General features: G+C 60.4%; 2 protein-coding genes, 1 long non-coding RNA gene and 1 pseudogene across 3 annotated transcripts; 3 read left to right on the top strand and 1 right to left on the bottom strand.

Annotated features, from left to right (window-relative positions):
• The first annotated feature begins 313 nt into the window (after positions 1 to 313).
• On the top strand, positions 314 to 7,548 carry LOC128826781 (sushi domain-containing protein 6-like; annotated as a pseudogene).
• A 2,439-nt stretch (positions 7,549 to 9,987) lies between these two features.
• NCCRP1 (NCCRP1, F-box associated domain containing) lies at positions 9,988 to 15,906 on the top strand. Its single transcript, XM_054010276.1, has 6 exons — positions 9,988 to 10,293; positions 12,353 to 12,421; positions 13,001 to 13,088; positions 13,826 to 13,921; positions 14,647 to 14,788; positions 15,262 to 15,906. Exons 1-6 carry the CDS (start codon positions 10,098 to 10,100, stop codon positions 15,400 to 15,402), a joined length of 732 nt encoding a protein of 243 aa, XP_053866251.1. The 5' UTR covers positions 9,988 to 10,097; the 3' UTR covers positions 15,403 to 15,906.
• A 2,613-nt stretch (positions 15,907 to 18,519) lies between these two features.
• On the bottom strand, positions 18,520 to 19,818 carry SYCN (syncollin). The gene has a single exon (XM_054010285.1). It carries the CDS (start codon positions 19,789 to 19,791, stop codon positions 19,393 to 19,395), a length of 399 nt encoding a protein of 132 aa, XP_053866260.1. The 5' UTR covers positions 19,792 to 19,818; the 3' UTR covers positions 18,520 to 19,392.
• Positions 19,819 to 20,701: 883 nt separating this feature from the next.
• Positions 20,702 to 24,021, top strand: LOC128826794 (uncharacterized). Its single transcript, XR_008442886.1, has 2 exons — positions 20,702 to 20,825; positions 23,835 to 24,021. It is a non-coding gene; the product is annotated as an uncharacterized LOC128826794 (long non-coding RNA).
• The last annotated feature ends 2,088 nt before the right edge of the window (positions 24,022 to 26,109 follow it).

The following is a 26,109-nucleotide window of genomic DNA, read 5'->3' as shown; positions in this document are numbered from 1 at the left end:
GGGGGAGAAGGGGGGCAGTGGGGGCAGGCTCAGGCGGGGGGGGAGAAGGGGGGCAGTGGGGGGCAGGCTCAGGCGGGGGGGGGAGAAGGGGGGCAGTGGGGGGCAGGCTCAGGCGGGGGGGAGAAGGGGGGGCAGTAGGGGGCAGGCTCAGGCGGGGGGGGGGAGAAGGAAATCGACTCGCGCTGGGAATTACCCCCCGCCCGCCCCACTCGGATTTTCCAGCCGGCCCCTAGGGCGGAGCCGCCGCTTTAAAACCCGCCCCCGGGCCGGCGCCGGCTCCGCTTTGCGAGTTGCTCCTGGTGCCTGTCGGAGCCGGAGCTGGAGCCGCCGGGGGACTCGCCCCGCGCCCCGTGCCCTGCGCCCTGCGGGGTGACCCCGGCTCCGGAGCGGCCCCGGCTGGGGGGAGACGCGGCCGCCGTGATCCGGAGCGCCAGGACCCGGTGAGGGGGGGGTGTCTCCGGGGGCGGAGAGGGACCCCGGCTGGGGCAGGGGCGCAGAGACTGGGGGGGGGTAGAATCTCTAGGGGCGCGGGGACCCCGGCGTGGGGTCTCATGGGGCGCAGACGGGGGACCCCAGATGAGGTTGGGGTGCAGAAGTTGGAGAGGGGAAGAAACTTCGGGGTGCAGGGACCCCGGGATGGGGGGTGGGGTCTCCAGGGGCGCGGGGATCTATTTGTCCCCATTTGAAGAAAAATGCCTGACCCCCTCCACTCCCCCGAGCAGCGGGCTGGGACCGGGACCCTGGGCATATCGGGGTGTGTGGATGCCCCTTGACAGTGGGGTGGGGGAATCGCTTTAGCTGTTGCTGGCTGGATCCCCCTTGAGACCCCTTGTTGGCCCGGGGCAGGGAGAGCCCTTTGGGGGCGTGGGGGTGTAGCCTTGAGTCCTGTCCTTAACTCTGGCCCTGAGGCTAAGTGGCTCCTGGCATGGCCAGCCCTTTTTGGGGGACCTGGGCGGGGGGGGTCCCTCCTGCTCCAGGCCGCTTTGAAAGCCAATAACCTGTGGAGCCCATGGCTGCCCCCCATTCCCCTGCGTCTCAGAGTGCCGGGAGGCCGGGTGGGTGGCCAAGCCAAAGGGGAGATCTGGGTGCTCCCTGTCCCCCCAGGCTGCAGAGAAAGGAGCTGTGACTTACCAGGGCACAGGCTGGCGAGTAGGGGGTGGCAAGTGGCCCCCACATCCAAATCCAGCCCCAGCTGCTAGAGACCAGCGGTTATCAAGCCCCTTTTATCTAAAGCACTTTTGATGAACCTCTAACTAAACCACGGGTGGGCAAACATTTTGGCCCGAGGGCCACATCTGGGTATGGAAATTGTATGGCGGGCCATGAATGCCCATGAAATTGGGGTTGGGTGTGGAAGGGGGTGTGGGCTCTGGCTGGGGGAGCGGGCTCTGGGGTGGGGCCAGAAATGAGGTGTGCGGGAGAGGGCTCAGGGTGGGGATAGGGGGTTGGGGTGTGGGTGGGGGCATGAGGGCTCTGGCTGACGATGTGGGCTCTGGGGTGCAGGAGGGTAGGACTGAGGGGTTCGGAGGGTGGGAGGGGGATCAGGGCTGGGGCAGGGGGTTGGGGTGATGGAGGGGGTCGGGTGCAGGCTCTGGGTGGCACTTACCTCAAGCAGCTCCCGGAAGCAGCGGCATGTCCCCCCTTCAGCTCCTACGTGGAGGCGCAGCCAGGCGGCTCTGCACGCTGCCCCGTCTGCTGGCCAATGGGAGCTGTGGGGGCAGCACTTGGGGTGGGGGCAGCATATGGAGCCCCCTGGCTGCCCCATGTATAGGAGCCGGAGGGTGGACATGCCGCTGCTTCCAGGAGCCGCGGCATGTGCAGAGTGGGGCAAAACCCAGACCCCACTCCCTGGCAGGAGCTCAAGGGCCGGATTAAAACATCTGAAGGGCCGGATGCGGCCCCCGGGTTTGCCCACCCCTGAACTAAACCCATTTCTCCAAAGCCAGTGGGTGTGTCCCTCCAGGTTCTGACCCATAGCTTGGTACTGGGAGGGAGAGGGGTGGTGCTCACTTTGTAAGATGGATTATCAAGTCATACAGGATAGTAACATGTTGGCTTATTACAGCTGGTTCTGCAGCTCTGGGCAGAGGCTACCGGTGAGATGGTGAAGGCGCCGGGATGTCCCGGGCTGCGCCGGCCCTCGGGTTACCTCCCCACAGCTCTGTTCTTCGCGGCGCTCTGCGGCTCTGATGCTGGCCTCAGGAGGAAAGGTACTGGCTGGTTCTCACTTTCCAAACCTGCTCGTCTGCCTTTCCCTCCCCTCCCCTCCCCTCCCCTCCCCTCCTGGGTGAAACCTTCCCATCAAAATGTTTTTGATGGAAAATTGGGTATTCGACAATCGGGTATTCGAGAATTTTTTGGCAAAAAAAAAAATCTGCCTCCCCCTGGAAAACTTGGATGTTTTTTTAACTGAAGAACTGAGCACCTGAAAAGCAGAATATTTTCATTTGGCTAGGCTGCTGTGGGACCTCATGGGAGTTGTAGTCTGGGTGTCCCCTGCTCCTGTTCTCCTCTATAAGCCAGTTAGACTACACTTCCCATGATGCAACATGGTGTCCGTTCTTGGACACTGGAGGTGGTGAATTATGGGCGATCCTGGCTGTGGTGTATCATGGGAGTTGTAGTCTGGTCAGGCAGCCCGGCCTATAGAGGAGAACGAGGAGCGTGAGGCACCTGAACTACAACTCCCATGAGGTGCTGCAGTAGCATTTCCAAATTGAAATATTTGAGGTGCTTGAATCAAAAATGTCCAGGTGGAAAAACCCATTTCCTGACGGTCTCTGCAGCCTGCCCCATAGCTCCTGCCTTGGTCCCCAATGCCGGAGCTCTAGGAATAGGGGGGTGAGAGCTGGGCTGGCCGCTGGTTGGTCTCCCACCCCTCCCGCCGTAGATCGAGCCAACCCCGTAGCTAAGATGCCAGTTGCTGGCTGAAGTTAGGTGCAACGGCTGGTGCTGGGGGAGCTCTCGGGAGAGAGCTTGATGGAGATGAGGAACGTAAAAGCCCAGACAGCTTCGCCGTGGGTTTGCGGGCAGCGGGCATTTCGCGGTTGGTGAGTCGCTACTTCTCCATCCCTTCCATGGAACCAGGAAGCCCCCCGCCATGCTGGTCTTGTGGCCAGCCCGAATCAGGCTGAAATCTGGAGCGAAGCTGGGGCGGGCGTCCTTCCCAGAGCAGCCAGACGCCGCAGGGAGCGGCATGGGGGACTCGGCGCCTCCGGATCTAACCTCTCTCTGCCCTGGGGGAAATTTGGGGTGAGGGGAGACGATCCAAGGGCAAGAGGGAGGAAAAAGAAGGGGCTGAAGCATGCTGGGGTCCGGAGGGAGGGGAGAGAGAAACCAGCACGCTGCCCTTTGCCATCCCTGTGAGATAAGATATCCCCATCCTACAGAGGTCATAGGTCACCAGTGACTCTGCTGGGGAGAGATGCCCCATCCCCTTGCTCTAACCCGCTGGACCTCCCCTCCTCTCCCCCTCCCAGAGCTGGGGAGAGAACCCAGGAGTTCTGGCTTCCAGCAACCCCCCTGCTCTAGCCACTAGTCTGCATCATGCTTCACTGCCTTCTTACCCCACTGAGGGGCTCCTGGTCCCCCTTCCCCCATTTTAACCCTCGATGTGCCTGTTTGTCCCTCCAGATTGCCAGTTCCCGGACCCTTCCGATCACACTACCTACAGGTGCGCGTCCCCGGCGTGCAAGCTATCTCTGGGCAGCGGCGCGTTTAAGGCTGGCTCCGTGGTGCAGCATTTCTGCGAAGCCGGCTACACCCTGGCCGGCCACCCTGGGGTCTCTGTCTGCAAGGGCGGCCAGTGGAGCGTGCTGAAGCCAGTCGTCTGCAAGCCCCTGGAAGGTCAGTGCGTGCGCCCAGCCCGGCTGTCCCTCTCCTGCTGCGATGGGCAAGGACCTCTGCCAGAGACGTGGCACCTACTGGACCCCTGCAGCAGCTCGCAGGGCCTGTTTGCCCAGCCCGGCAGCAGCGGCTAGTGTAGGCAGATGTGGTGCTGCCCTGGTGCTGAGAAATGGGTGCTGGGGGAAATGCAACCTCTGTGCCGCTTGCGTCCTCATCTGTATTCTCATTGTATATTGCAGTCGCACCTAGGAGCTGCCATCCATGCCCCTGGCTCCCATTGCGCCAGGTGCTGTACGTTTTTATTGCTATTAAGTATATTACGGCAGTGTCGTGCGTGCCCCAGTCATAGACCACACTGTGCCAGGTGCTGTACAGTTTGATTGCTATTAGGTGTATTACGGTAGCGCCTAGGCCCCCAAGTCATGACCCAGGTCCCCATTGCACCAGGTGCTGTACAGACACCGAACAAAAAGAGGGCCCGACAAAGCCTAAAATCCAGGTATTAGCCCCATTGTGCAGCTGGGGACTGGAGGCCCAGGTTTACCAAGGTCCTTCGATGCCCGACTCCCGTGAAAAATCTGAGCCTTAGAGTGACTCGCCCCAGGCCAGCACCCTCCCCACTGTGTCCTGTCTCTGAACCTGGGCCGACGGGCGCTAACCAGAGCTGTGGATGCATTCAGGCTCCGGCAGGAGCTCTGGCTCCCGGGCCCACCACCTCCCTAGGCGTCCGAGCCTGAGCCGTTATGTCTACACGGCTGCATTTAGCGCCGGAGCTCCAGGCCGGGTTCTGAGACCGTCTGGGTAGACGGACCCACCCAGGCGCTTGCCAGCGGTCGCTCCCAGGCGTGCCTTTGCCTTCGCTCAGGAAGCTGCGTCCCGCAGTGCGTGGGCGTCTCCCTGTGGCCGGGCTGCGTTTCCTCTCCGTTACGCTCCTCTTCTGGGGGGGGGCGGGGATGTGTGAAGCTGCTGGTGAAACTTCCTCCTGCTCCGCGACGGGGGTACGCAGCCCGTTGTGACGCCTGCTGGGTGGGGGGGAGGCGGGATGGTGGACGCACAGAGGAGACCCCCAGCCATCACGGCCCCATCTGCCCCTGAGCTGTTCCCTCGCCCCCTGCCCTCGCTGGCATCCCCATCTCTGTTCCAGGAGGGACGCTGGCACCCACAGAAATTGGGGTGGGGGAGCCCTTTGCTCCCTTTTGCCCAACACTGGTTGGGACGAGGCGGGTTAAACGCAGCCACGGTCAGTCATGTGAGAACACCCCTTTTAGTGCCCAGCCCACGGTGCTGTCCCTGCTCCAGACCACTAACCTATTAACTAAAGAGAGGCTGCGTGGCCTAGTGGATAGAGCACTGGGACGCGGGAGACCTGGTTTCTGTTCCCTTGGCCAGCTGGATGACCTTGGACAAGTCACCGCATCGCCCCGTGCCTCAGTTTCCCCACCCACCCTTTGTCTATTAGACTGAGCTGTGAGAGACCGGCAAGGGGGGGCGGGCAGTGTCTCTGGGTCTGGGCGGCACCTGGCACAAGAGGGGGGACCCCCATCTTGGCTGGATTCTGTGCAACCAGGGTCCCCCAGATCTTGGTGTTGCCAGGTGCGGTGGGGATTTTCCTCTATAGAGGCACCTGCCTTCCTGGCACCTGAGCGCCATCTAGGGCCTGGAGGGTGCATGTCTCCCATCTGGGTTTCGAGTCCCTCTGGCTGCTTGTTGTTTAATGCATCTCCTTGGGGGTCGGGCTCGAGTTTGAGGGGGCTGGTACTGGAGATCTGGCCGCCTTGAGCTGCAGGTGGCTGTGAAATGTCCCAGCTGCTGTGTGTGACCTGCTGACCTTCTCCTCCCCCCCAGGATCCCCGGTGCCTCACCCCGGCTCGGTCATCACTGTCTCCTCCATCCCCATGGTGGCTGCGGCCTCGGTGACGGCGTCCGCCCTGCTGCTGGTGGCCATGGTGTGTGTCCTGGTGGGGTCGAAACCCTGCAGCCACAGGTGCTGGAGGTGAGCTCCGCCGCCTTTCTGGGGTTGGGGGGCTGCCCCGGCTGTAGCAACGATGCTGGGGGGGCAGGTGCAAGCCTGTGCTCCCTTCTCCCATGGGTTGATGCTCCCCCGGGGGTCCAGCCCCCACCCTCTGTCTCTCCCCTTCCTACCCAGCCCCTTGGGACGCGTGGGTCTGACTCGCCCTCGGGCCTCGACTCATCTTGGCCCGTTCAGTCCGTGTGACCCCGAGGCAGGACTAGGGGGCACCACGCTGCAGGGGACAGGGCTGCGCAGAGGGTGCTGGGAAAAACTGACGCCCACCGAGAAGGGAAGTGACTTGCGCAGGGCTCAGTGACAGGACCAGGGCTCTCAGCTCCCCTGCGCTAACCACTAGCCCCCACACACTCCTCCCAGAGCCAGGGAGAGAACCCAGGAGTCCTGGCTCCTAGCCTGTGCTCTAACCACTAGACCCCTTGCACTCTACCCCCACTACTTCCTGTTGTCATGGCAATCCTACCCCCCCTTGCGGTGGGGCCCCAGCGGGGGGGGAGGAAGGGTCTGGGGCCCCGGGGCGCAGCTGTGAACTTGACGAGGTCTCCCCGTCCCTGGGCAGGTGGTACGAGCCCATGGAGGAGTCCGAGGTGAGCACCGTCGACAGCTGCCCAGTGCCGCTCCCGTCTTACGAGGAGGCCGTCTATGGCTCCCAGGGGTGCCTCCGTGCCGCCCGCTCCCCCCACGCCGACGCCCCTCATCCTCTCCAGGGGCCTGGCCCCCCCATCGGAAACAGCCGAGCCCTGTTGGAGTCCGGAGGCCGCCACCCCGCCCCCTTCCTACCAGGAGAGCCAAGCGGCAGCTGCGGGCGGCCCCGGCCTGGCCCGGCCCACGGCGCCCCCTGCCCGGTTCCTGTTCCCTGGGGCTGCAAAGGACCCGCGCAGGTAGCCGGGGGACTGGGGGTCCCCGGCAGGGCCCCGACACTACAGCAGAGACGCCTCATTTGAAGCACACGCAGCCTGCTCCATCTTTTAACTTGCTGGGTGGGGGGGGGGAGAGGACCATTCCCCCCCCTCCCCAGTTACTCAGCATCTCGTGAAGCTGATGGGACTGAAGCAGCCCCCCTCGGAGGGCGTGTGCAGCCTTCCGCCTGGATGGGGGCCCCCGGGCTGAGGGACCAGCCTTCTGCCCCCCCCCCCCCCCCCCCCAAGCTAACGGCTCTGTCTCCGAGGGGCCGACCTTTGCCAGCCGGCTGGTAGCCGCCGGCTCAGCGTGTTCTGACCTCTCTGCACTGCCGCCCCGTGGGATCCCACTTTTCCCTGCCCCCCCCCCCTCCCACCAGGGTGTCAGTTCCCAGCAGAGCCGTCCAGGGTTAACTCAGGGTAGGCTGCCACCTCCCTCCAGCTGTGAGGATGGGGTGGGGGGGCAGATTTCCCCCCCCCGGGTTCCTAATGCTCTGGCGGACATCCCCTGGGCTTGTTCCATTCTTGGGGGGGCCTCCCCTCTGGTCAGCAACTTCCCCCCACCCCCCAAAAAGAGACCCTGCTCCCCCCAGCTTTCCTGTGCTCCCCTCACCCCCACCCCACCGTCCGTGGGTCCCTGCTGCCCCCTGCTGGAAGGAAGGAGCCCTGCCCTGTGTGTGTGTCTGGGTCCCCATCCATAACCTTACCGGAGGGGGTGAGCCCTGCCCCCCCCCCCATGTCCGTCTGTCCAGCTCCATGCACTTTCTCCCTGTGTGTGTGTGTGTGTGTGTGTGTGTGTGTGTGTGTGTGTGTTAAAACAACCCAGGCTGCTTTATCCCTGGGCCATACTGATGCCCACCCAGGTCGCAGGTGCTGCTCCGTGGCACTGGGGCTGGCGGGCAGGGGCAGTTGCCCCACATCCCAGCTGGGGGTGCCGCGGGTGTGGTTTAAATAGCTGCACCCCCCCCCCCCAGCGCTCCCCTGGGCGGGTGGCTCTTGTCTCCTTCCCCTTCCCTGTCCCTGCCCTTCTCACCCCCATCACCCGTGCTCCCTGGCTTGGCTACAGGGGGGTGAGCTGGCACCCCTGGTGTGGGGAGCAGAGCGTGGGGGGAAGCAGCTGCAGGTTTGAATCCTGGCTGCCCCCCAGACCCATCCCGCACAACAACCTTGGCGGGTGCTGGGCAGGGGTGAATCTTGGGCTATTTCTCAACGGGGGGCCTGGCTGCCTGTCTCCGCCCCCCCCCCCCCCCCCCAGCCCTCCTCTCCCCCTCGTCAAATGTCACAAGGGGGCTTGTGGCTGCAAGTGGCCAGTGGCCAGGTAGCCCCACGAAGCTCCTGTTGTAGCCGGGTCAGGTGCTACGGCTGACGTGCCTACACACGGGCACAAACACACACACGCGCCTGCCTGCCATGGGGCTGGTTTTGCACAAGGTTGATTGTTCTAGGTTGGTATTTAATGACTCTGGGTTTGTTTTTCTTTGCTTTGATGTATTTAATGGGGGGGGGGAGTATTTCTCAACACCCCCCCCAATTTGTGCACCCCTCCCCCCACCCATCTGTGATGCTGGGACGGGGGTTGTGGTCCTGGGGGCTGTGAAGGAGCCGAGGTGCTAATTAAAACACTCACCCCGCCTGCCCCTTGTCTCCCATGTCTGGTTTTGTGCAGGGGAGGGGCCGAGTGTTAGAACTAGGAGTGTGGGGGGTATAAGCCCCCATTTGTCCTTCTGATCGCCCCCCGCCTTGTCCCCCTATACTCCCAAAGGCTGTTGAGCGCTCCCCTCCCCCCCGTTGGCCTTGGCGGCAGGAGGCAGGTGCTTGAAGTTCGGGGGGAGGGATGGGGGGGGGGGCCTTGACTTGGCCTCCTGCCTGGTTGTATGTGCCGGAGGCTCAGAGAGGCAGGGCGTCCCCTCTCTGCCACCCCCCCAATTCCAGTCAGAGCCGGTGGGAGCTGCAGCCCTTAATCCGGGCTGGCCGAAACCCCTGCTAGGCCTGTTACCCCTTCCCTGGTTCTGGCCCCCCTGCTGGGGAACAATGGGGCTCCCAGCTCGATTTCCCCTGTCCCCCTTTTGTGGTGGGACAGGGCCCTCAGGCCTCCCCCCCCCCCCCCCGGCTTGGGAGGAGGGGCAAGTCCCCTGTGCTTAGCGTTAGCCCTTTGATTTCATCCCAGCTGGTCCCTGCTTGTCCCCTCGCCTGGTGGGACACCCCCTTCGAAGGGCTGCTGACCACACTGGCCCCTGGCTATGGGGACCGGGGGGTTAAATCGACCCTCGGGCTGCTCAGTCCGGCGGGGCCTGGCCCCCTCTCTGCCCTCCTGTCTGTGGCCCAGTCGCTGTGGCTGCCGCAGGGGTCCAGTGGGGGACCCAAAGCTAGGACCCCCACACCGGTGTTGCGGCCTCCCCCGAGGGGCTGCTGGGTGATTCCAGCTCCCCCCCTTGTGCCCGTGCCAGTCGCATTAAATCCCAGCAGGAAGGCTGAAGCCCCGAGGCAGACCCTCAGTTAGTTGGGGCGTTGCTGTTAGCTGTGACGTTCCACCCCAGCCCTGGCTGCATCTCTCGGCGAAGGGGCTGGAAGCTGCTAGAAACAAGGATGCTGTTGCCTCCCACTGGCCCTTTGTCTGCGTGGGAGGGAGCGGCCCCCAGGGCCCAGCCGGCCACAGGAATCGGGTGTCAAGGAAGAGGACAGTGGGAGGCAGCGGCCCGGCCTGTCCGGGCACCTGGCTTCCTTTGTTGTGCTGGGGCTGGACTGACAGGTTCTGATCCCTGATCTGGTTTGTTTCAAACCACTTCCTGGTGGAGGGTGCAGGGCCCTTCCCCCATGGAGCTGGGCTTGGCCCAGGTCCCATCAGCACCCCGCTCTGCCCTTTCTCTTCCTAGCTCTGGGCAGGAGTGGCTGGGGGAGGGGAGGGACTAGGACTCCTGGGTTCCTGGCCCAGCTCTGGGAAAGGGGGGGTGTTGGGGGAGGGGGTGGTGGGGATTAGAGGGCCTCAGCAGAGTTGTGGGAGCCCGGGGCTGGGCTAGAAGGGGGCTGTGGGTCAGGAGCGAGGGGCCCCGGCAGAGCTGGGGGGCTGGGCCCCTCCAGCGCTGCAGAGCCGAGCGCTCTCCTTGGGGCTGCACCTTTGCGGCTTGCACAAGTGTGTACGTGCCCCGCCTGCCCACAGCCCGTGTCATCACCTCCCCACCCCCAGCCCGGCTGGATTCCCCCACCCCACGGTTGCCCCACAAACCTTCCTGTTCCTCCTCCCCTCCCCTGGCCAGGGCCCGCCCTGGGCAGGGATCCCAGCTCCCCAGTCTCCCTCCTCCAGCCCCGAGTGCCTGCAACCCCTCGGGATGGCATCCCAGCAGCTGCGGGCCCAGACCCTGCCCCTCTCCCCCGGGGCCCAGGAGCGGGGCTGGCAGCAGCAGTTCGAAGGGGCCTGGGAGCTGGGCCGCAGGGGGGTCCCCCTGCCCAGGGACCCCGACTGGAAAGCCCTGTGCGAGCGCAAGCCCTTCGAGAGGAACCTGCTACAGAGCCCGAACCCCGAAGGTAACGTCTGTCCCGCCGTGAGCGACCGATGCCAGCTGCCCCCCCCCCACCTGCTCCAGCCCCCGGGGCAGGGCCTGGCTTCTCGGCTGAGTCAGCCCCAGCTGGGGGGGACGGGAAAGTGGGCCGGGGAGGAATTGGGTGGGGGAGGGGGGGTATATGTACGGTGGTAACAGCCGGGGTCCCGTCGTGCCAGGTGCTGCACACCGTCCCGGCCCTGAAAAGCTCCCAGTCTCGCCAGCCAGGGTGGGGAAGGGAAGGGGGAAGGGCATGAGCCCGGGGGGCACCTGGTTAATAAACCCTGGGGTGTGCCTGGCGAGTGGAGGGTCTGCACAGGACTCGGGGGGGGGGGGGGAATTCCCCTCCTATGGAGCTATTTTGAAAGGTCCCCAGATCCCTCCCCTGTAGGGTGACCAGATGTCCCGATTTTATAAGGACAGCCCTGATTTGTGGGTCTTTTTCTTATCTAGGCTCCTATTACCCCCCCCGACCCCAATTTTTCACATTTGCTGTCTGGTCACCCTGCCCCCCTCCCCCCAGGGCCTAGCCGGCCGCTGGGCCAGAGCCAAGTGTGGGTGGGCTGGAATGCGGCCGGGGGAGCCGGACCAGCTGTGCCTGCTACCCCACCCATGCGCCAGGCACCTGCTCGCTCGCTCCAGTAACTGGCCCACTCCCCCCAGGGCCGCTCCAGTACCGTGCAGCGTGGGAAGGGTTAATCAGTGCTGCTACCCTCCCCCACTCCAACAGAGGGGTCCGGGGTCAACAGCTGTCCCTCCCCAGAGGTGGCTGCAACTCCGGGCCGGGGCACGGGATTGCCATGTAAACCGCAGCCGTGCCCCTCCCCGAGAAGTGGCTGCATCTCAGCACTGGGGAGGGATCTCTGTAAACAGCGGCCATGCCCCTCCCCAGAGGTGGCTGCATCTCAGCACTGGGGAGGGATCTCTGTAAACAGCGGCCATGCCCCTCCCCAGAGGTGGCTGCATCTCAGCACTGGGGAGGGATCTCTGTAAACAGCGGCCATGCCCCTCCCCAGAGGTGGCTGCGTCTCAGCACTGGGGAGGGATCTCTGTAAACCGCGGCCGTGCCTCTCCCCAGAGGTGGCTGCGTCTCAGCACTGGGGAGGGATCTCTGTAAACCGCGGCCGTGCCTCTCCCCAGAGGTGGCTGCGTCTCAGCACTGGGGAGGGATCTCTGTAAACCGCGGCCGTGCCTCTCCCCAGAGGTGGCTGCGTCTCAGCACTGGGGAGGGATCTCTGTAAACCGCGGCCGTGCCCCTCCCCAGAGGTGGCTGCGTCTCAGCACTGGGGAGGGATCTCTGTAAACCGCGGCCGTGCCCCTCCCCAGAGGCAGCTGGTTGTCAGTGCAGGGTGAGGGATTTTGTATAAAGCCCCCCACGTCCCACCCGAGAGACAGCCGCATCTCGCTGCTAGTTGAGGGATCCCCGTATACACAGCTGCCGTGCCCCACCCCAGAGGCAGCCGCATCTCGGGCGATGTGATTTCCTGTTTGGGACGTGCTGTGGGATCCCTCGGGGGCGGGAGGGTGAGGTTAATGTCTCACCCGAAGGCAGCCCAGTCTCCGGGCAGGTTTCTGCTGCAGGGAAGGAGGCTCGGGGGCCTGTCCCAGCTCGTCTCTCTGGAGGAAAGCGGATTTCGCTCCGATGCCAGGCCCAGCCCATTAGAGCTCCAGCAGCTCGATGAATCAGCAACCCTCCCCCCGCCCCACTTACAAATAGTTCTCCCCCGTGGCGCCTTCCGGAACCCTCCCCGGCTACTCTCCAGGCGGGGAAACTGAGGCACCGAGCAGGGAAGGGGCTTGGCCAAAGCCACGCAGAGAACCCAGGGGTCTGGGCTCCCAGCTCCTCCCACTAGCCCCCCGCTCTGTGATGCAACCCAGGCGTCCTGACTCCGATGCTAACCACTGAGCCACGCTGCCTCCCTGAAAGAAGGGCAGAGGAGCGGGGATGGGGGGGAGCTGCTGGGCTGGGATTGTGCAGGGCTGGGGGGTGTCGTGCTTAGGCTGGAGGGGTGACTATGTTATGTGTTTCATTCCCCCCCCATCAGGTGTGAACATTTCGGAGCCAGCTCCTCGCCAGCCACCCAACAGTCCCCGGGGGCCGCTGGAGTCCTTGGGTGAGTGCAAGGAAGGGGAGCCCCTGGGGCGGGGCTGGTTGCCAAGGAACCAAATAGCCCCCCTCCCCCTCTGTCCTCCTATGGGGCACTGAGCAGTGTAGGCATTGGGCCTGGCCCTGCTGGAGAGCCGGGGGCTGGGAGCTGCCTTGTGTGTCCCAGGAGGGGCAGCATCAGGCAGGAAAGCCCGCCTCTGTGTACTTCACCCCTGCTTCACGGCCTCCCCCCACGGGGCTAAGTCGGGTGCCCTTCAATTTCCCTGGGGGCAGCTGAATCCCTATATAAACCGCTGCCACGTCCCACCCCAGCATCAGCTGCGTCGCCGCTCCGGGCGAGGGCTCCCTGTATAAAACCGCTGCCACGTCCCACCCCAGCATCAGCTGCGTCGCCGCTCCGGCAAGGGCTCCCTGTATAAACCGCTGCCTCGTCCCACCCCAGAATCAGCTGCGTCGCCGCTCTGGGCGAGGGCTCCCTGTATAAGCCGCTGGTCCTCCCTAGAGCCAGCTGCATCTCTTGTGCTCCTGGTTGCTGTCAGGGAGGCTTTTTTCTGCTGCTTTTAACCCTCCTTGTAACCCTCCCCAGGTAATTTCAACGGCTGGGCCATTAGCACCGAGGAGCTCCCTCTCCAGACGGGCGACAAGAAGCCCGGCTCTGCGGCTCCGCGCTTGAGGTGAGCAGCCGTCCCGGGCCAGCCTGGGGATCTGGCGGCTACTCGTGACTGGGCCATCGCCGTGGTTTAGGGCCCTCCTGTCGCCCCCTGCGCCCGCGCAGCTCAAGCAGGAGATCCGGGCGCGCTGGGCACGTGTCTCCCTGGGCTGGATCCGAAGAGAGGGCACTGGGCATTGCGTCCGGCCGGCTAGTGCAGCCCCCCTTGGGGGGCGGGGGGAGGCCTAATTCTGGAGCTGGTTGCTTTACTCACCTAGCCAGTGGCCCCCCCGGGGCTAGGTTAGGCCAGGGTGTAGATCGCCCCGTGTGGCAACATTGGGTGGTGCAGGCTTCAGGCAACAGGAGGGAACCAGGGGGCAGGTCTGAATCCAGCAGCCTCCGTGAAGAATGATGAGTCTTATTTATTAGCTGGCTTACCGTGGCACCCAGGCACGCCAGTTATAGACCAGGCCCCCACTGCGCCAGGTGTTGTACGTTGTCGCTGCTATTAGGTGTATTACGGTAGCTCCTCGGCGCCCCAGTCGTGGCCCAGGCCCCCATTGCGCCAGGTGCTGTACGTTGTCGCTGCTATTAGGTGTATTACGGTAGCTCCTCGGCGCCCCAGTCGCGGCCCAGGCCCCCACTGCGCCAGGTGCTGTACGGACACAGAACAGAAAGATGCTCCCTGCCCTGTATGCCCGTCCCCTGCGGTTCCTGGCTGCCCTGCTCCTCCCTGATCCTTTTCCTTCCCCCTCCTTGCAGCTGGTGCATCAAACAGCAGCGGGTCGACCTGCTGGCCGAGGGGCTGTGGGAAGAGCTCCTGGACTCCTACCAGCCGAACATCACCGTCATGGACTGGTACCGGCTCTTCTTTGGATGCTCTGGGGGGCGGGTCCCAATCGCTGCCTCCACATCTCCCCTCCCCCGGGCCAGATCTGAGCCCTGTCTTGGATCCCATGGGGGTGCTGGCCAGGGTGCAGTCCCTTGGTTGGGCAGAAGGGGGGGCGCATTGTCCTTTCCCACGCCCTGCGCAGAGCCATGTCCACGCTATGGGGCAGGAAAGACCGTAGGGCAGCGGGGATGGCACTCGGCTGAGAATCAGGACACCTGGGTTCCATTCCTGGCTCTGCCTCCTGGGCGACCGTCCCTTCTCTTGTGCCTCAGTTCCCCCACCTGTGATAATTTGGGAGTCCTGGCTCTCCATCCTCTCTGCTGTAACCACTAGACTCTACTTCCCTCCCAGAGCTGGGGCGAGAACCCAGGAGTCCTGACTCCCCCCCCCCCCACACTAACCACTAGACCCCCCCCCCCACCAGAACTGGGGACAGAACCCAGGAGTCCTGCCTCCCTCTAGCCTACGCTTTGCCTGTAAAATGAGGATCATGAAACTGCCCCCCTCTGGGGGGCGCTGTGAGCTCTGCTGATGAAACACTAGGTCACAGCTGTTCTATACCCTTAGAGCATCCCCCTCCCGCCCTTCATTCCTGCCCGGTAATGGGGACCAATTCCCCCGGTTCATCCCAGATATGGGCAGCGGGGTGGGGCGGGATGGCTGCTGTTACCTGCCCTCTGTTCCGGTGCAGGTACGAAGACAGCCGTCTGGCCGAAACCGTGTACCAGCTGCACGTCCGGCTTCTGTCCGCCGACGGGCAGACGCCCCTGCGGGAATTCCACCACCAGGGCCCCGAGCACGGGGCATCCCAGGAGAAGAAGAACTGGTGCCATGTAAGGGAGACGCGGCCCCCCCCCCGGGAAGGGAGGGGGGCGAGACAGCTCAGGAGTAGCAGGGGTAGGGGTGACTTGGATACACAATGTCTGGGCTAGGTCCCAGTCTCCTTAGCGTGCCAGGCCCCAAGGACCCACTGAGGCAGGCCCATAACTTGAGGGAAACTGAGGCATGCATTAGCATCATGCAAATATTACAGCTGCTTCCCACTTGGTCACAGGGGGAGTGGACCTTGCCAGTGCAGTGGGTGGTTAGCTCTCCTGGTTTGCACTTCTGATTCTGTTGGTGACACTGAGTCAAGGCACGTCAAGTCTGTGCCTCAGTTTCCCCAGTTGCCCAGTGGGTGGTTGAGCACAGAGGGAGATGGGGACTGGGATGGGGCGCCAGGGCTGGGGAAGATGCAGCGCTGGGTCGGGCTCGGTGTCTCTTTGGGGCCGTGGGCTCAGGTCCTGATGTTTTCCCCATTTCGAAGGTTTCCCACGTTTTCCATGACTACGGCCCGGGAGCGCGCTACGTCCATTTCCAGCACCGGACCTTGGACGCCGAGACGCCGGGTGGGTTCTGCCGCACCAGAGCGACGGACAGCAGCGTCTCCGTGCAGCTGCGGGACTGACGGATGGGCCAGCAGCCGGGGGGCGGGGGAGGGCGCGGTTCGGTTTCTGTTCCCCCGGGGGCTGACGGCAGTACCCGGGCAAAAGCCGGTGCTGGATTCACTTGGAGCGGAGAGCCGTGTCCCCTCTCTGTGCCCTGGGGGCAAAGCGGGGGCTGGGTGAGGCCTGTCAGGTCAGTCTCACTGCGGGGGGCTGGGAGCCAGAACTCCTGGGTTCTATGCCCAGCTCTGGGAGGGGTGTGGGGGTCTAGTGGTTAGAGTGGGGGTGGGGCAGTCTGGGAGCCAGGACTCCTGGGTTCTATTCCTAGCTCTGGAAGGGGAGTGGGGTCTCGTGGTTAGCCCTCCTGGTTTGCACTTCTGATTCTGTCTGTGACACTGAGTCAAGGCACGTCAGGTCCGTGCCTCAGTTTCCCCAGTTGCCCAGTGGGGTGATAGTTGCAGGGGAACTGTGAGGCTGCATTCAAGATGGGACCTGAGCAGTGGCATTAAAGAATTTCTGGTGCTTCCTGTGAGCCTACAGCCTGTCTTCTTGGCCTCAGCCCCCGTTGCCCCTTCCCCTGTGGTATACCAAAGCCAGTGTTTATTGAGTGCTACCCCGACCCCAGAGGTGGTTGCAACCTAGCGTCGGGCGAAGGTTCCCTGTATAAACAGCCGCTGCGCTCCACCCCAGAGGCAGCTGCATCTCAACTCCAGGCGAGGGATCCCTGTGTTAACTGCTGCTGTGCCTGCATCCCAGTGTCGGGTGAGAGAGCCCTGTATGAACAGCTGCCACGCCCCACCCCAGAGACAGCTGCATCTGAGCAGCTGGTGAAGGATCCCTGTATAAACAGCCCTGCCCCAGCTGTTCAGTGGTTTGGGCTCCCAAGCTCAATTTCTTATACCAGCAGAAGCCTGTCATAGCAGATAGAGCTTCTCCCACTTCACCAAGTGAAACAAGCTACCCCGGCGTGACACTCTATACCTCAGGGGAGCGCCCTATAAACCCCGTATTCCTCATTTATAGAGAATTGTGATATTTCACTACCGGGGTCGGCAGCCCTTCAGAAGTGGTGGGCCGAGTCTTCATGTATTCACTCTGGCTGAAGGTTTCACGTGCCAGTCATACATTTTAACGTTTTTAGAAGGTCTCTTTCTAGAAGTCTAGACTATCGAACTAAACTGTTGTATGTAAAGTCAATAAGGTTTTTAAAATGTTTAAGAAGCTTCATTTAAAATTAAATTAAAATGCGGAGCCCCCTGGACCGGTGGCCAGGCCCCGGGCAGTGTGAGTGCCACTGAAAAGCGGCTCGCGTGCCGCGTTTGCCACGGGGGCCATAGGTTGCCTACCCCGATCTAAAGCAGGCCTTGGGAGGTATCACGGGAAAGGTTACGATCTGCTGAAAGCCACTGTTCTCTCTAAATACGTATCTCACGGGTGCCTATGAAGTTATGAGCAAGTGCTGTACGGTGGTCACTAAAACATGCCGTGAGCTGGGGAATCGCCCAGATATTAACCCCCCAGGGAGCGAACAAGGAAAGTAACCAACGCCCGGGCGGGTGTCGAACAGCCATGGTCCAGCAGGGGAGCTACAATGCAGTGACTCACCCCTGCATGAGGCCACCCCAGGGGAACTGCTCAACCTTGCCTGGAGAGAGCGGGACCAGATGTCCCGATTTTATAGGGACAGTTCCGATATTTGGGGCTTTTTCCTATATAGGCTCCTATTACCCCCCCCCCTCCCCGTCCCGATTTTTCACACTTGCTGTTTGGTCGTCCTACCTGGAGACTCAGCCATGCCTGGACTTGCGTTCTCCAAGCACATGGATTTAGGGTATAAAACAGAGCACAGGGGTCCCGGGCTTCACCTTTCTCCTTCCCCCACCCACCCTGCAAGCAACAAGAACGCTCAGAAGACTGAAGACTCCAACAGGGGGGTCTGGCCCAGGTTTCAAGGGGGAAACCTGTGTATTATGAACTGTGCCATCCAGTGGGGTGAGAAAACTGCTTGATCGAAATCCTGCCCAGTGTCTTACAGGTTTAGGATTGAGATTTCCTTGGTAACTAACTCTGACTTTTTGCCTCTCACTTATAATCGCTTAAATCAGTGGCTCTCACACTTTTGTACCGGTGACCCCTTTCACACAGCAAGTCTCTGAGTGTGACCCCCCCCTTATAAATTAAAAACACTTTTTAATATATTTAACACCATTATAAATGCTGGAGGCGAAGCGGGGTTTGGGCTGGAGGCTGACAGCTCACGACCCCCCCATGTAATAACCTCGCGACCCCCTCAGGGGTCCTGACCCCTAGTTTGAGAACCCCTGACTTAAATCTCTCTTTTTGTAATCAATTTACTGTTTCTCCTTCCCAGTGATTTTGGACTGGAGTGCTTGGTAAATCTGCTTAAGTTTCCAAAGGCCGGGGTATGTCCACTTTCCGTTGCTGACGTGGTGACTCAATGAATAAATTCACCTTGCTCGAGAAAGGGTCTTGAGCAGTGCCAGCTATTCCTAAAATACAAGGCTGGGAGGATTTGGGTGGTGCCTTTCTCTGGGTGATTCGTGAGTAGCTCCGGGATTCATGCAATCTAGCTGGGTGCGGGACTCCACATGCCATTGTACTGAGTGTTAACAGCACCTGGTGCTTGCTACCAGTAAGGCATTGACAACCCCCAGGATAGTGAGACAAGGGGGCACAGTGGGCCCACCCCAGGGATCCCCTCACACTCGGTAAAAGGGCATTTACGCTGATAGCGCTGTGTGGACACGGGAGCCTTTGCCACTATAGAAATTGCACCCAGCCACCACTCTCCTCACCGGCATTGCCAAAACTTCCTGCCGCAGACCGGGCCCGAGTCACTCTGTGCCTCAGTTTCCCCAGCTGTACAATAGCGAGCTTTGACACTCAAGTACCGACTGAGACAGCTAAACCCTGAGTGGGAAATGAGAGAGACAGCGTGGCCTGGCTGGATTCTATCCCTGGCTCCGCCACTCACTGGCTGGGTGACCTTGGACAAGTCACCGCCCCGCTCCGTGCCTCAGTTTCCCCATGTGTGAAATGGGGATCGTGCTACCGCCCTCCTTGGTGCAGCGCGTTGCGAACTGCTGCTGGAAGAGCTAGCAATGACTACTATTGTCTCATCAGCACAGGTATGTTTATTGCAGGGGAAGGCGTGATAAAAGCTCGGGGGTGGGGGAGAGGGTTTGATGAGAATCGGATCTAGGGGGTAAAACCAAGCTAGGTCTACGTGCTCGAAGATTACCGCCACCGGGAAGTATGAAGCAGAGCATTGAACCTCTCTGGCTGCTAGATGGATGCTGAATTAGGTCGCTCAGACCAGCTAAAAGCTGAAGTTTGTGATCTATTTGTTAATATCAACTGATGGTTATTTGGTACTGCCAAGAATGCGGTAGGTGCTGGATAAAGTTCAGATTGACACAGCCCCCCTCACAAGGGGGTTTGAAATTTAAAGGGGAATTTACCAGCCGCTCTGCACAGCTCCCTGATGCCGAGATGCTTTTCCAGTGGCGTGTTCTTGCCAGAAAATCACCCAGGTTTCAGACAAACAGCCCACCTGCAAAAGCTGGGCTAAAGCCATTCCAGACGCCTCAGCCCGAGGGGGCTGGGGACGTGGGCGCGAACCCATGGTGCTGTGAGCTGGCAGCAATCACTCAGGCGCTGTGGGATAGCTGTTCCTGGAGGCGGACAGCATGGTGGTGTGCGGGCACTGAATACCAAAGCTGTCAGGGATGCAGGTTGCCCAGTTAAAGGTTTGGTGTTAGCGGTGGGATAAAGGCTTGGCCCGGCGGAAGGTTTGGTGCCAGCGGTGGGATAAAGGCTTGGCCCGGCGGAAGGTTTGGTGCCAGCGGTGGGATAAAGGCTTGGCCCGGCGGAAGGTTTGGTGCCAGCGGTGGGATAAAGGCTTGGCCCGGCGGAAGGTTTGGTGCCAGCGGTGGGATAAAGGCTTGGCCCGGCTGGAGGCCTGGTCTCACTGCTTCTCCCCTGGCCTCGCCTCAGTTGCACTTGCAGTAGTAGGCGGAGATGGAGTTGTCCCAGTCCCCGAAGAGCCCCTTCTTGATCTCCCGCAGCCGATATACCACGCCGCTGATGAACTTGCGGCTGTAACCTTCCTTGCCCTTCCTGGACCAGACGCTGATATCGCAGCGCGGCGCCACCACCAGGGAGGAGATCTTGTCGTTCCAGCCGAGCGGTATGTAGGGGACGTCGTCGCCGGGCTGCACCTGCAGCACGTTGCCCCCGCAGCACTGGGCATAGTAGGGGCTGTCGTCGGTGTACAGCTGGGCACAGATCTTGCTCCCGTCCGCGTTCTTCAGATCCGCCGGCGCCGGGCACTGGGCCCAGGCCGAGGCCAGGAGCAGAGGGAGGAGGAGCAGGGGGTGAGCGGTGGCCATCGTCCCGGTGCTGATGGGGGAGCCGCCGCAGCGGTTCTCGTTTATAGAGCCCCACCCCCTTGGAGCCCAAGGACACCAGAGGCAGGTGTGATAAGGGTGGGAAAAGGGAAAGCTGGTGGCACAGCAGAGCACCGTGTGTCCTGCCAAGGGAGCTCCCCCAGCCGAGGCCTCACGCAGGCACCTGGGGCGGGGGCAGCTAACGGAGGGGGGGACTGCTCCCCCTGGAAAGGTGGAGGTCACTCACCGCTGCCCCCCAATGGGCTGGGAGGAGTTGGAAGTGTTATTGTCCTCCCCCTATTTTATAGCTAGGGAAACTGAGGCCTGGGAGGGCCCGGTCATCCAGGAGTCCTGGCTCCCCAAATTGGTTGTGCTGTAACCACGAGATATCACTGGCAGTAGAACCCAGGAGTCCTGCCGCTGGCCTCCACTTGCTCTAACCATTAGACCCCGCTCCCCTCCCAGAGCAGGGAAGAGAACCCAGGCGTCCTGGCTCCCAGTCTGTCCTGCTAGTCAGGATGCCTGGGTTCTGCTCCTGGTTGTGCCACGCGACCTTGGGCGAGTCGTTTCACTCGCTCTGTGCCTCAGTTTCCCTGGCAGAGCGGAAATGAGCAACGCGATCCCCTGGCCCCAGTGCAGGGCTGCTCTGGGTACTCCCCAAGCGGCCGCCACCTGCCTTCCCTGCAGCCCTAGGACGCCAGGGTTCCATTTTCACCCCTCAGCAGGAGGGAGAGCAGTTCCCCTTCCTCCCACCCCCACCAGCTGGAACGACACATGACAAGCTCCCCCCACTTCTGCGGCAGTGACAGGTGTGTGCTTTCCCCCGGCCATCCATCCCTCCCCTCCCCCGGATCACGGCCCCGAACCGAGTGGGGAGGGGAGAGTCTGATCCTTTCATCCGCTTCCAGCCAAGTTCATTCCCAAGGACGTGGCCTTCTCCAGGCAGCTCTGCAAACATCTGCAAGATCGGCTCCCCGCCTGGGGACGCCGGATCCTTTCCAGAGCCGAGTGGACGAAACTTTGATCTCTACCGGCAGGTAGGCCCCTAAGGACACCAGGAGGCACCTAGGGGGATCCTCATGAAGTGCCTAGCTGCTTTCTGTGCCTAAATCCCTTTGTAAAATCCAGCCCAATGCTCTCTGCTAGGGACCCGGTATTCCCTTGGGAATAGCAGGGACAGAGGAGGGAAGTATTGTTACTCATTAACTTATTTTTGAAGCCCTTCTGCATGCAAAGAAGACCAGGCTGGTGATTAGGATGCAGGCCTGGCTCTCTGGTGGCGCTGGTTCCAGTCCTCGCTTTTCCAGCAGTGACTTTGAGCAAGCCATCGACGGGGGAGGAGGGGGTACACCGGTGGCGAGTCGCTACTCACTGTGAAAGTCGACCCCCCTCACAGTAAAATCTCTGGGGGTGTCTGTTTCCTTGGGAGAACAGCCTGCCTTTGTCTATAGAGGCCTTGTCAAGGTTTCTTCCTCACTCTGAACTTTAGGGTACAGATGTAGGGACCTGCATGAAAACCTCTAAGCTTCTCTACCAGCTTAGATCTGGTCCGCTGCCACCACTCCCAATGTGCTAACTCCCTTCCCTGGGTAGCCTTGAGAGACTCTTCACCAATTCCCTGGTGAACGCTGATCCAAACCCCTTGGATCTTAAAACAAGGAGGAATTAATTATCCCCCCACTTCCGTTTCCCCCCACCAATTCCTGGTGAGTCCAGATCAATCCCCTTGGATCTTAAAACAAGGAAAAATCAATCAGGTTCTTAAAAAGAAGGCTTTTAATTAAAGAAAGAAAGGTAAAAATCATCTCTGTAAAATCAGGATGGAAAATAACTTTACAGGGTAATCAAACTTAAAGAGCTCAGAGGACCCCCCTCTAGCCTTAGGTTCAAAGTTACAGCAAACAGAGATAAACACTCTAGCAAAAAGGTACATTTACAAGTTGAGAAAACAAAGATAAAACTAACACGCCTTGCCTGGCTGTACTTACAAGTTTGAAATATGAGAGGCTTGTTCAGAAAGATGTGGAGAGCCTGGATTGATGTCTGGTCCCTCTCAGTCCCAAGAGCGAACAACCCCCAAAACAAAGAGCACAAACAAAAGCCTTCCCCCCACCAAGATTTGAAAGTATCTTGTCCCCTTATTGGTCCTTTAGGTCAGATGCCAGCCAGGTTACCTGAGCTTCTTAACCCTTTACAGGGAAAAGGATTTTGGAGTCTCTGGCCAGGAGGGATTTATAGTACTGTACACAGGACAGCTATTACCCTTCCCTTTATAGTTATGACAGGCCTTGTGGGGGAGTCCCCGGGTGGGGCTGTCAATCCTGCAAACCCCTCGCCTTGGCGGGCGAGCGGCCTCTGGAGAGGTGCTACGGGGTGGTTACTTTCCTGGCATGGTTCCCTTCAGGTGGGAGGATCCTGGCAGAGTGGGGCGGGGCTTAGCCCCTCACCACCACCTGGGACTAACTAGTGGCTTCCCAGGTGATGGGTCTTGGGTAAGAGGCCTTGGGACAGCTCAGGGGACGGGGAGAGGAGGCCACCCAGTCGCCCCACCTCGCTTACGCGGAGCTGGTCTGATTTGGAGAAATAAACCCGTCCCCGGAGAAAATCTCCTGACAAGTCTGGGAGTGCTGCGGCTGCGCGGGCCGGTGAGTCAACCCCACTGGTTTACAGGGTGCGGGGACCCCCTGTGCAAGTTGGTGCTTTGTTGAGAGGCCGAGGATCCCGGTGGCCTGGAGCCGCTTGGGAGTTTCCAGCAACTTGAGAGCGTGTTAGCAAGGCCCAGCGGGGCTGGAGGCCCTGGGGCAGGGGCTGCATGGGGAGATCAGGATGGCGGTTTCTTTACAAGGCTGCGCCCAGCCCTCGGTGTGGGGAAAATCTTGACCGTGCCTTGCCTGAGCCTGAAATGAGCTTGGGAGAGGCATGAACGGCCCCGTTCCTTCTCGCTCTAAACTGCTGCAATCCCATGGATGGGGGAAGGGGACGGCCCACATGTGGGGTGTGTCATGGGCCCTGCATGGCCTTCGTTGGGGGTAACTGGCTGCTGAGTAGCTTAGAGGGGAGGCCGGTGCGGGTCAGCAGAGCGAGTCCAGAGGAAGGGAGGGAACAGCAGAGCCAGAATCCGTAACCTGAGCAAGTGTAACATTGACAGACCCCGGTCGTCAGGATCGAACCTGGGACCTCTGGCGCTTCGCTAACGCTGTGCAGCGGCCTCGTTTGCTCTCTCGCTCAGTGGTCTCGGTGCGGCTAGATGGGACACAACACCACACCCAGGTGTGTGGGTTACACAAGGTGCTTTGCTCCCAGCTGCTGTGGGCCTAGTGCCCGGCCCCTGGCCTGGGAGGCAGGACGCCTGGGTTCTCTTCTTGTCGCTGGCCTGCGGGTCTGACATTGCGCGAGTCGAGGCCCGGAGAGACCCTAACACAGCCCGAGCTCCCACAAGAGAATGTGGCCCATCCCCCGAATGCCCTGGGAATGGAACCCAGGAGTCCAGGGTCTGCCCCACCAGTCCTGCCTTCAAGGACCCACATGTCTCTTTGCAGGCGGCTAACGCGACATTAGCCAAATGTCCCGGCAGGAGGTTAAGGACACCCCCGAACAGGATGAGAGTTGACAATGCTAGAACTATGGGAAACTGGTCTGATGAGTTTGCTGGCATGGAAGGCCATCGCCTAGGGTGACCAGACAGCAAGTGTGAAAATCGGGACAGGGGGTAGGGGGTAATAGGAGCCTAGATAAGAAAAAGACCCCAAAATTGGGACTGTCCCTATAAAATCGGGACATCTGGTCACCCTACCATTGCTAGGATACGGTAACGCAGTGGGCTGTTGTTCCGGATGCCTGGGTTCAGTTCCTGGCTCTCGGCATAACTCTGGGCAAGTCGCTTTCCCTCCCTGGGCCTCAGTTTCCCCACAGTTTCCTGTAACGCAGGGATGATGATAATCCTGCTTTGTCCACTGGACGCTCTTTGTCTCTCCCCCGGGTCTTGTGCACCCTTGGAGCCTGGGGGTGCTACCGTAATACATGTAACGCTGGGTCCGTTTCCACAGGTTGTTTTGTTGTCTTCAACCCTGCTGCGTTCTGGGGGGCTCTGCCATGGGGCTGTCGTTTGCTCGCCCTGGGTTCAGAGGGGATGAAAAGGAAAGTGAAAGCGAAACGGCGTCGGAGCCGGGAGGAATTCCCAGGTTGAGGAGAGAGAACTTGGGCGCTACATTAAATCAAGATTATACAAGAGTCCTAGACCTGCGCTTCTCTGGACGGATCCCAGCAGCCGAGGAAGAGCAGTACATGATTAACGAACCTGGTGCCCTCTTAGGAGTGGAATCTGTGTTCACTCCTGGCGGCGCCCTGTCCCTGTCCCGTGGTGGCTGTAGCCTTGGCTACATTGCCGGGGCCTTGTGCATGGGTTCGAGCCCCGTGGCTGGGCCTTGCTCTAGCGCGGCAAGACCCAGAGCTGGTGGGTTTGATCCCACCATGTCTTATTCAAAGCTGCCCCGTGTCCTTTCCTTCAGCAGCTGCTTTGGGGACGGCATTCGAAAGCCCCAAGAATGGTGCAAATGGAACTGCTCTCCCAGCCCGGCCCAAGCCCTAGGGCGATGCAGATGACAAGAAATACGTGGGCTTTTTTATTTTTTAACCAGCCTTTTTATTCACCCTGACATAAGGCACAACACAGCGATAGGAAAGTTTCGAGGACAAAGCGAAATGTCTCCATCATCGCTCAAAATGATACAGTGCAGAGAGCTCAAATTCTCCCTCCCCATTCTGAAATCACAGGCTCCCTGCCATTCACATAATAAATAATTATTAAAAAACCCCTCCATTAGCAGTACAGGGCACATGACACATGTCTGAGCAGTTCTCAATTCCCCCAGCAGAGGGTGGCATTGCATGTACACACAAGTCGGCTCCTTGCGCCATGTCGGTCTCTCTTAACAGATGATCTAAGTCATAGACGACGAACCGTGAATAAATAAATATCGAATGAAACTCCAGTTTCAATAATTACCCCCCTGATTCAGGGATTGAAAATAAATTACATAAATAAGACACACATCCTGTAACATTGCTGCAGTCAGGGACGGCAGATTGCACCGTAAAACACGAATGCAGAATTTCTTCGGCTGGAGTGAAATTCACCCCCTGGGTAGCCGTGCGCTCCTTCTACACAGGGTTGAATTTCTCTCACTAGTGAGCAGAAACCAGCACCGTCTACGTGAAACCGCTGAGAACTATTGGAAATGTCAGAATCCCGAGTTTTGAAAATTCAGCAGTTTGGAAATCCAACCACGCTGTCCACCCGCTTCAGAGTGAGTTTGCAAATCAGGGATAAAAAGCCACGAAACTGGCCACGCTGATCGCGAGTCCCTTTCGAAAAGGTTAGGCCTTAAGGAGAGGAAATTAGCCAGGGGAACGGCTAGTAAATCTCTGAGGAGGCCGGCAGGAGGCAATCTGAGGGGTTGACATTGACCTGAGAAGGCGAGTCGGGAGAAAGCTACATCGTGTGACTGTTTTCCAGCCAGTCATGAGCCAGGATCTTCTCCTGGTATGTAACAAATACAAGACTTAAAAATATATAAGGTCCCACCCACCCTTTCTCTCTCGCTTCTCCCCCCCCCCCCATTTCAGTTCTGTAGATGTCCAGTCTAGAGGCAGCAGGGCAGGTAGACGGCAACAGGGTTTCAGTGGCAGGACTTGTTGAACTTGTGGGCAACATTCTGCAGATCGTTCAGCAGGCGGAAGATGTTGAAGATCAGAGCTTCCTCCAGGCATCTGGCAGACCCCTAGGACCAGAGAAATAGCAAGTGGACTTTACAGCTTGTCACAGCCGCAGGTTCAAAGCCCGGCACGGAGCGCTGGGGGGTGCGTGGCGGCGGCAGGGGATAGAACTCGGGTCACTTGGGCTCAAGGAGAATCGCCGCTAGCTGTCAGCACCAGAAGGGATAGGACACAGGGTTGTAGTGTTGTGACTCGAGCCAGCAAGTACAGATGTGCACAGAGTTCACTACTATCCCAATGGTGTCTTTCCTTCTCAGCGGCTCAGGGTGCCTCTCCCCATCTCATCTTAACTGGCCCCAATGCCCCAGGGTGCAGCTGAACAGGGATTTATCTGCAGTGGCCTTAGGGTAGCACCTAAGAGCCTCAGTCACGGAGCAGGACCCTATTCTGTCAGGTGCTGTACGTTCTTCTGCTTCCAGGTTTAAACTCATCTCTGGGATGAGTTCTTATTGCTACTAGGTAAATTACGGTAGGTTGCCATGGCAGTAGGTGCTGTACACCTGTATAGCTATTAAGTGTATTACGGTAGCACCTAGGCACCCCGGC

The sequence above is a fragment of the Malaclemys terrapin genome, chromosome 20, assembly GCF_027887155.1.
Source record: "Malaclemys terrapin pileata isolate rMalTer1 chromosome 20, rMalTer1.hap1, whole genome shotgun sequence".
NCBI lineage: Eukaryota > Metazoa > Chordata > Testudines > Emydidae > Malaclemys > Malaclemys terrapin.
This window is presented reverse-complemented; position numbering and strand designations above follow the sequence as displayed.

Bases quoted from the DNA above. Each gene is read 5' to 3' on its own strand.
- NCCRP1 (XM_054010276.1), top strand. From the start codon at position 10,098: ATGGCATCCCAGCAGCTGCGGGCCCAGACCCTGCCCCTCTCCCCCGGG. The intron at 13,089-13,825 runs GTGAGCAGCCGT...CCCTCCTTGCAG, and splicing joins TCTGCGGCTCCGCGCTTGAG to CTGGTGCATCAAACAGCAGC. The intron at 13,922-14,646 runs GTACCGGCTCTT...GTTCCGGTGCAG, and splicing joins AACATCACCGTCATGGACTG to GTACGAAGACAGCCGTCTGG.
- SYCN (XM_054010285.1), bottom strand. From the start codon at position 19,791: ATGGCCACCGCTCACCCCCTGCTCCTCCTCCCTCTGCTCCTGGCCTCG.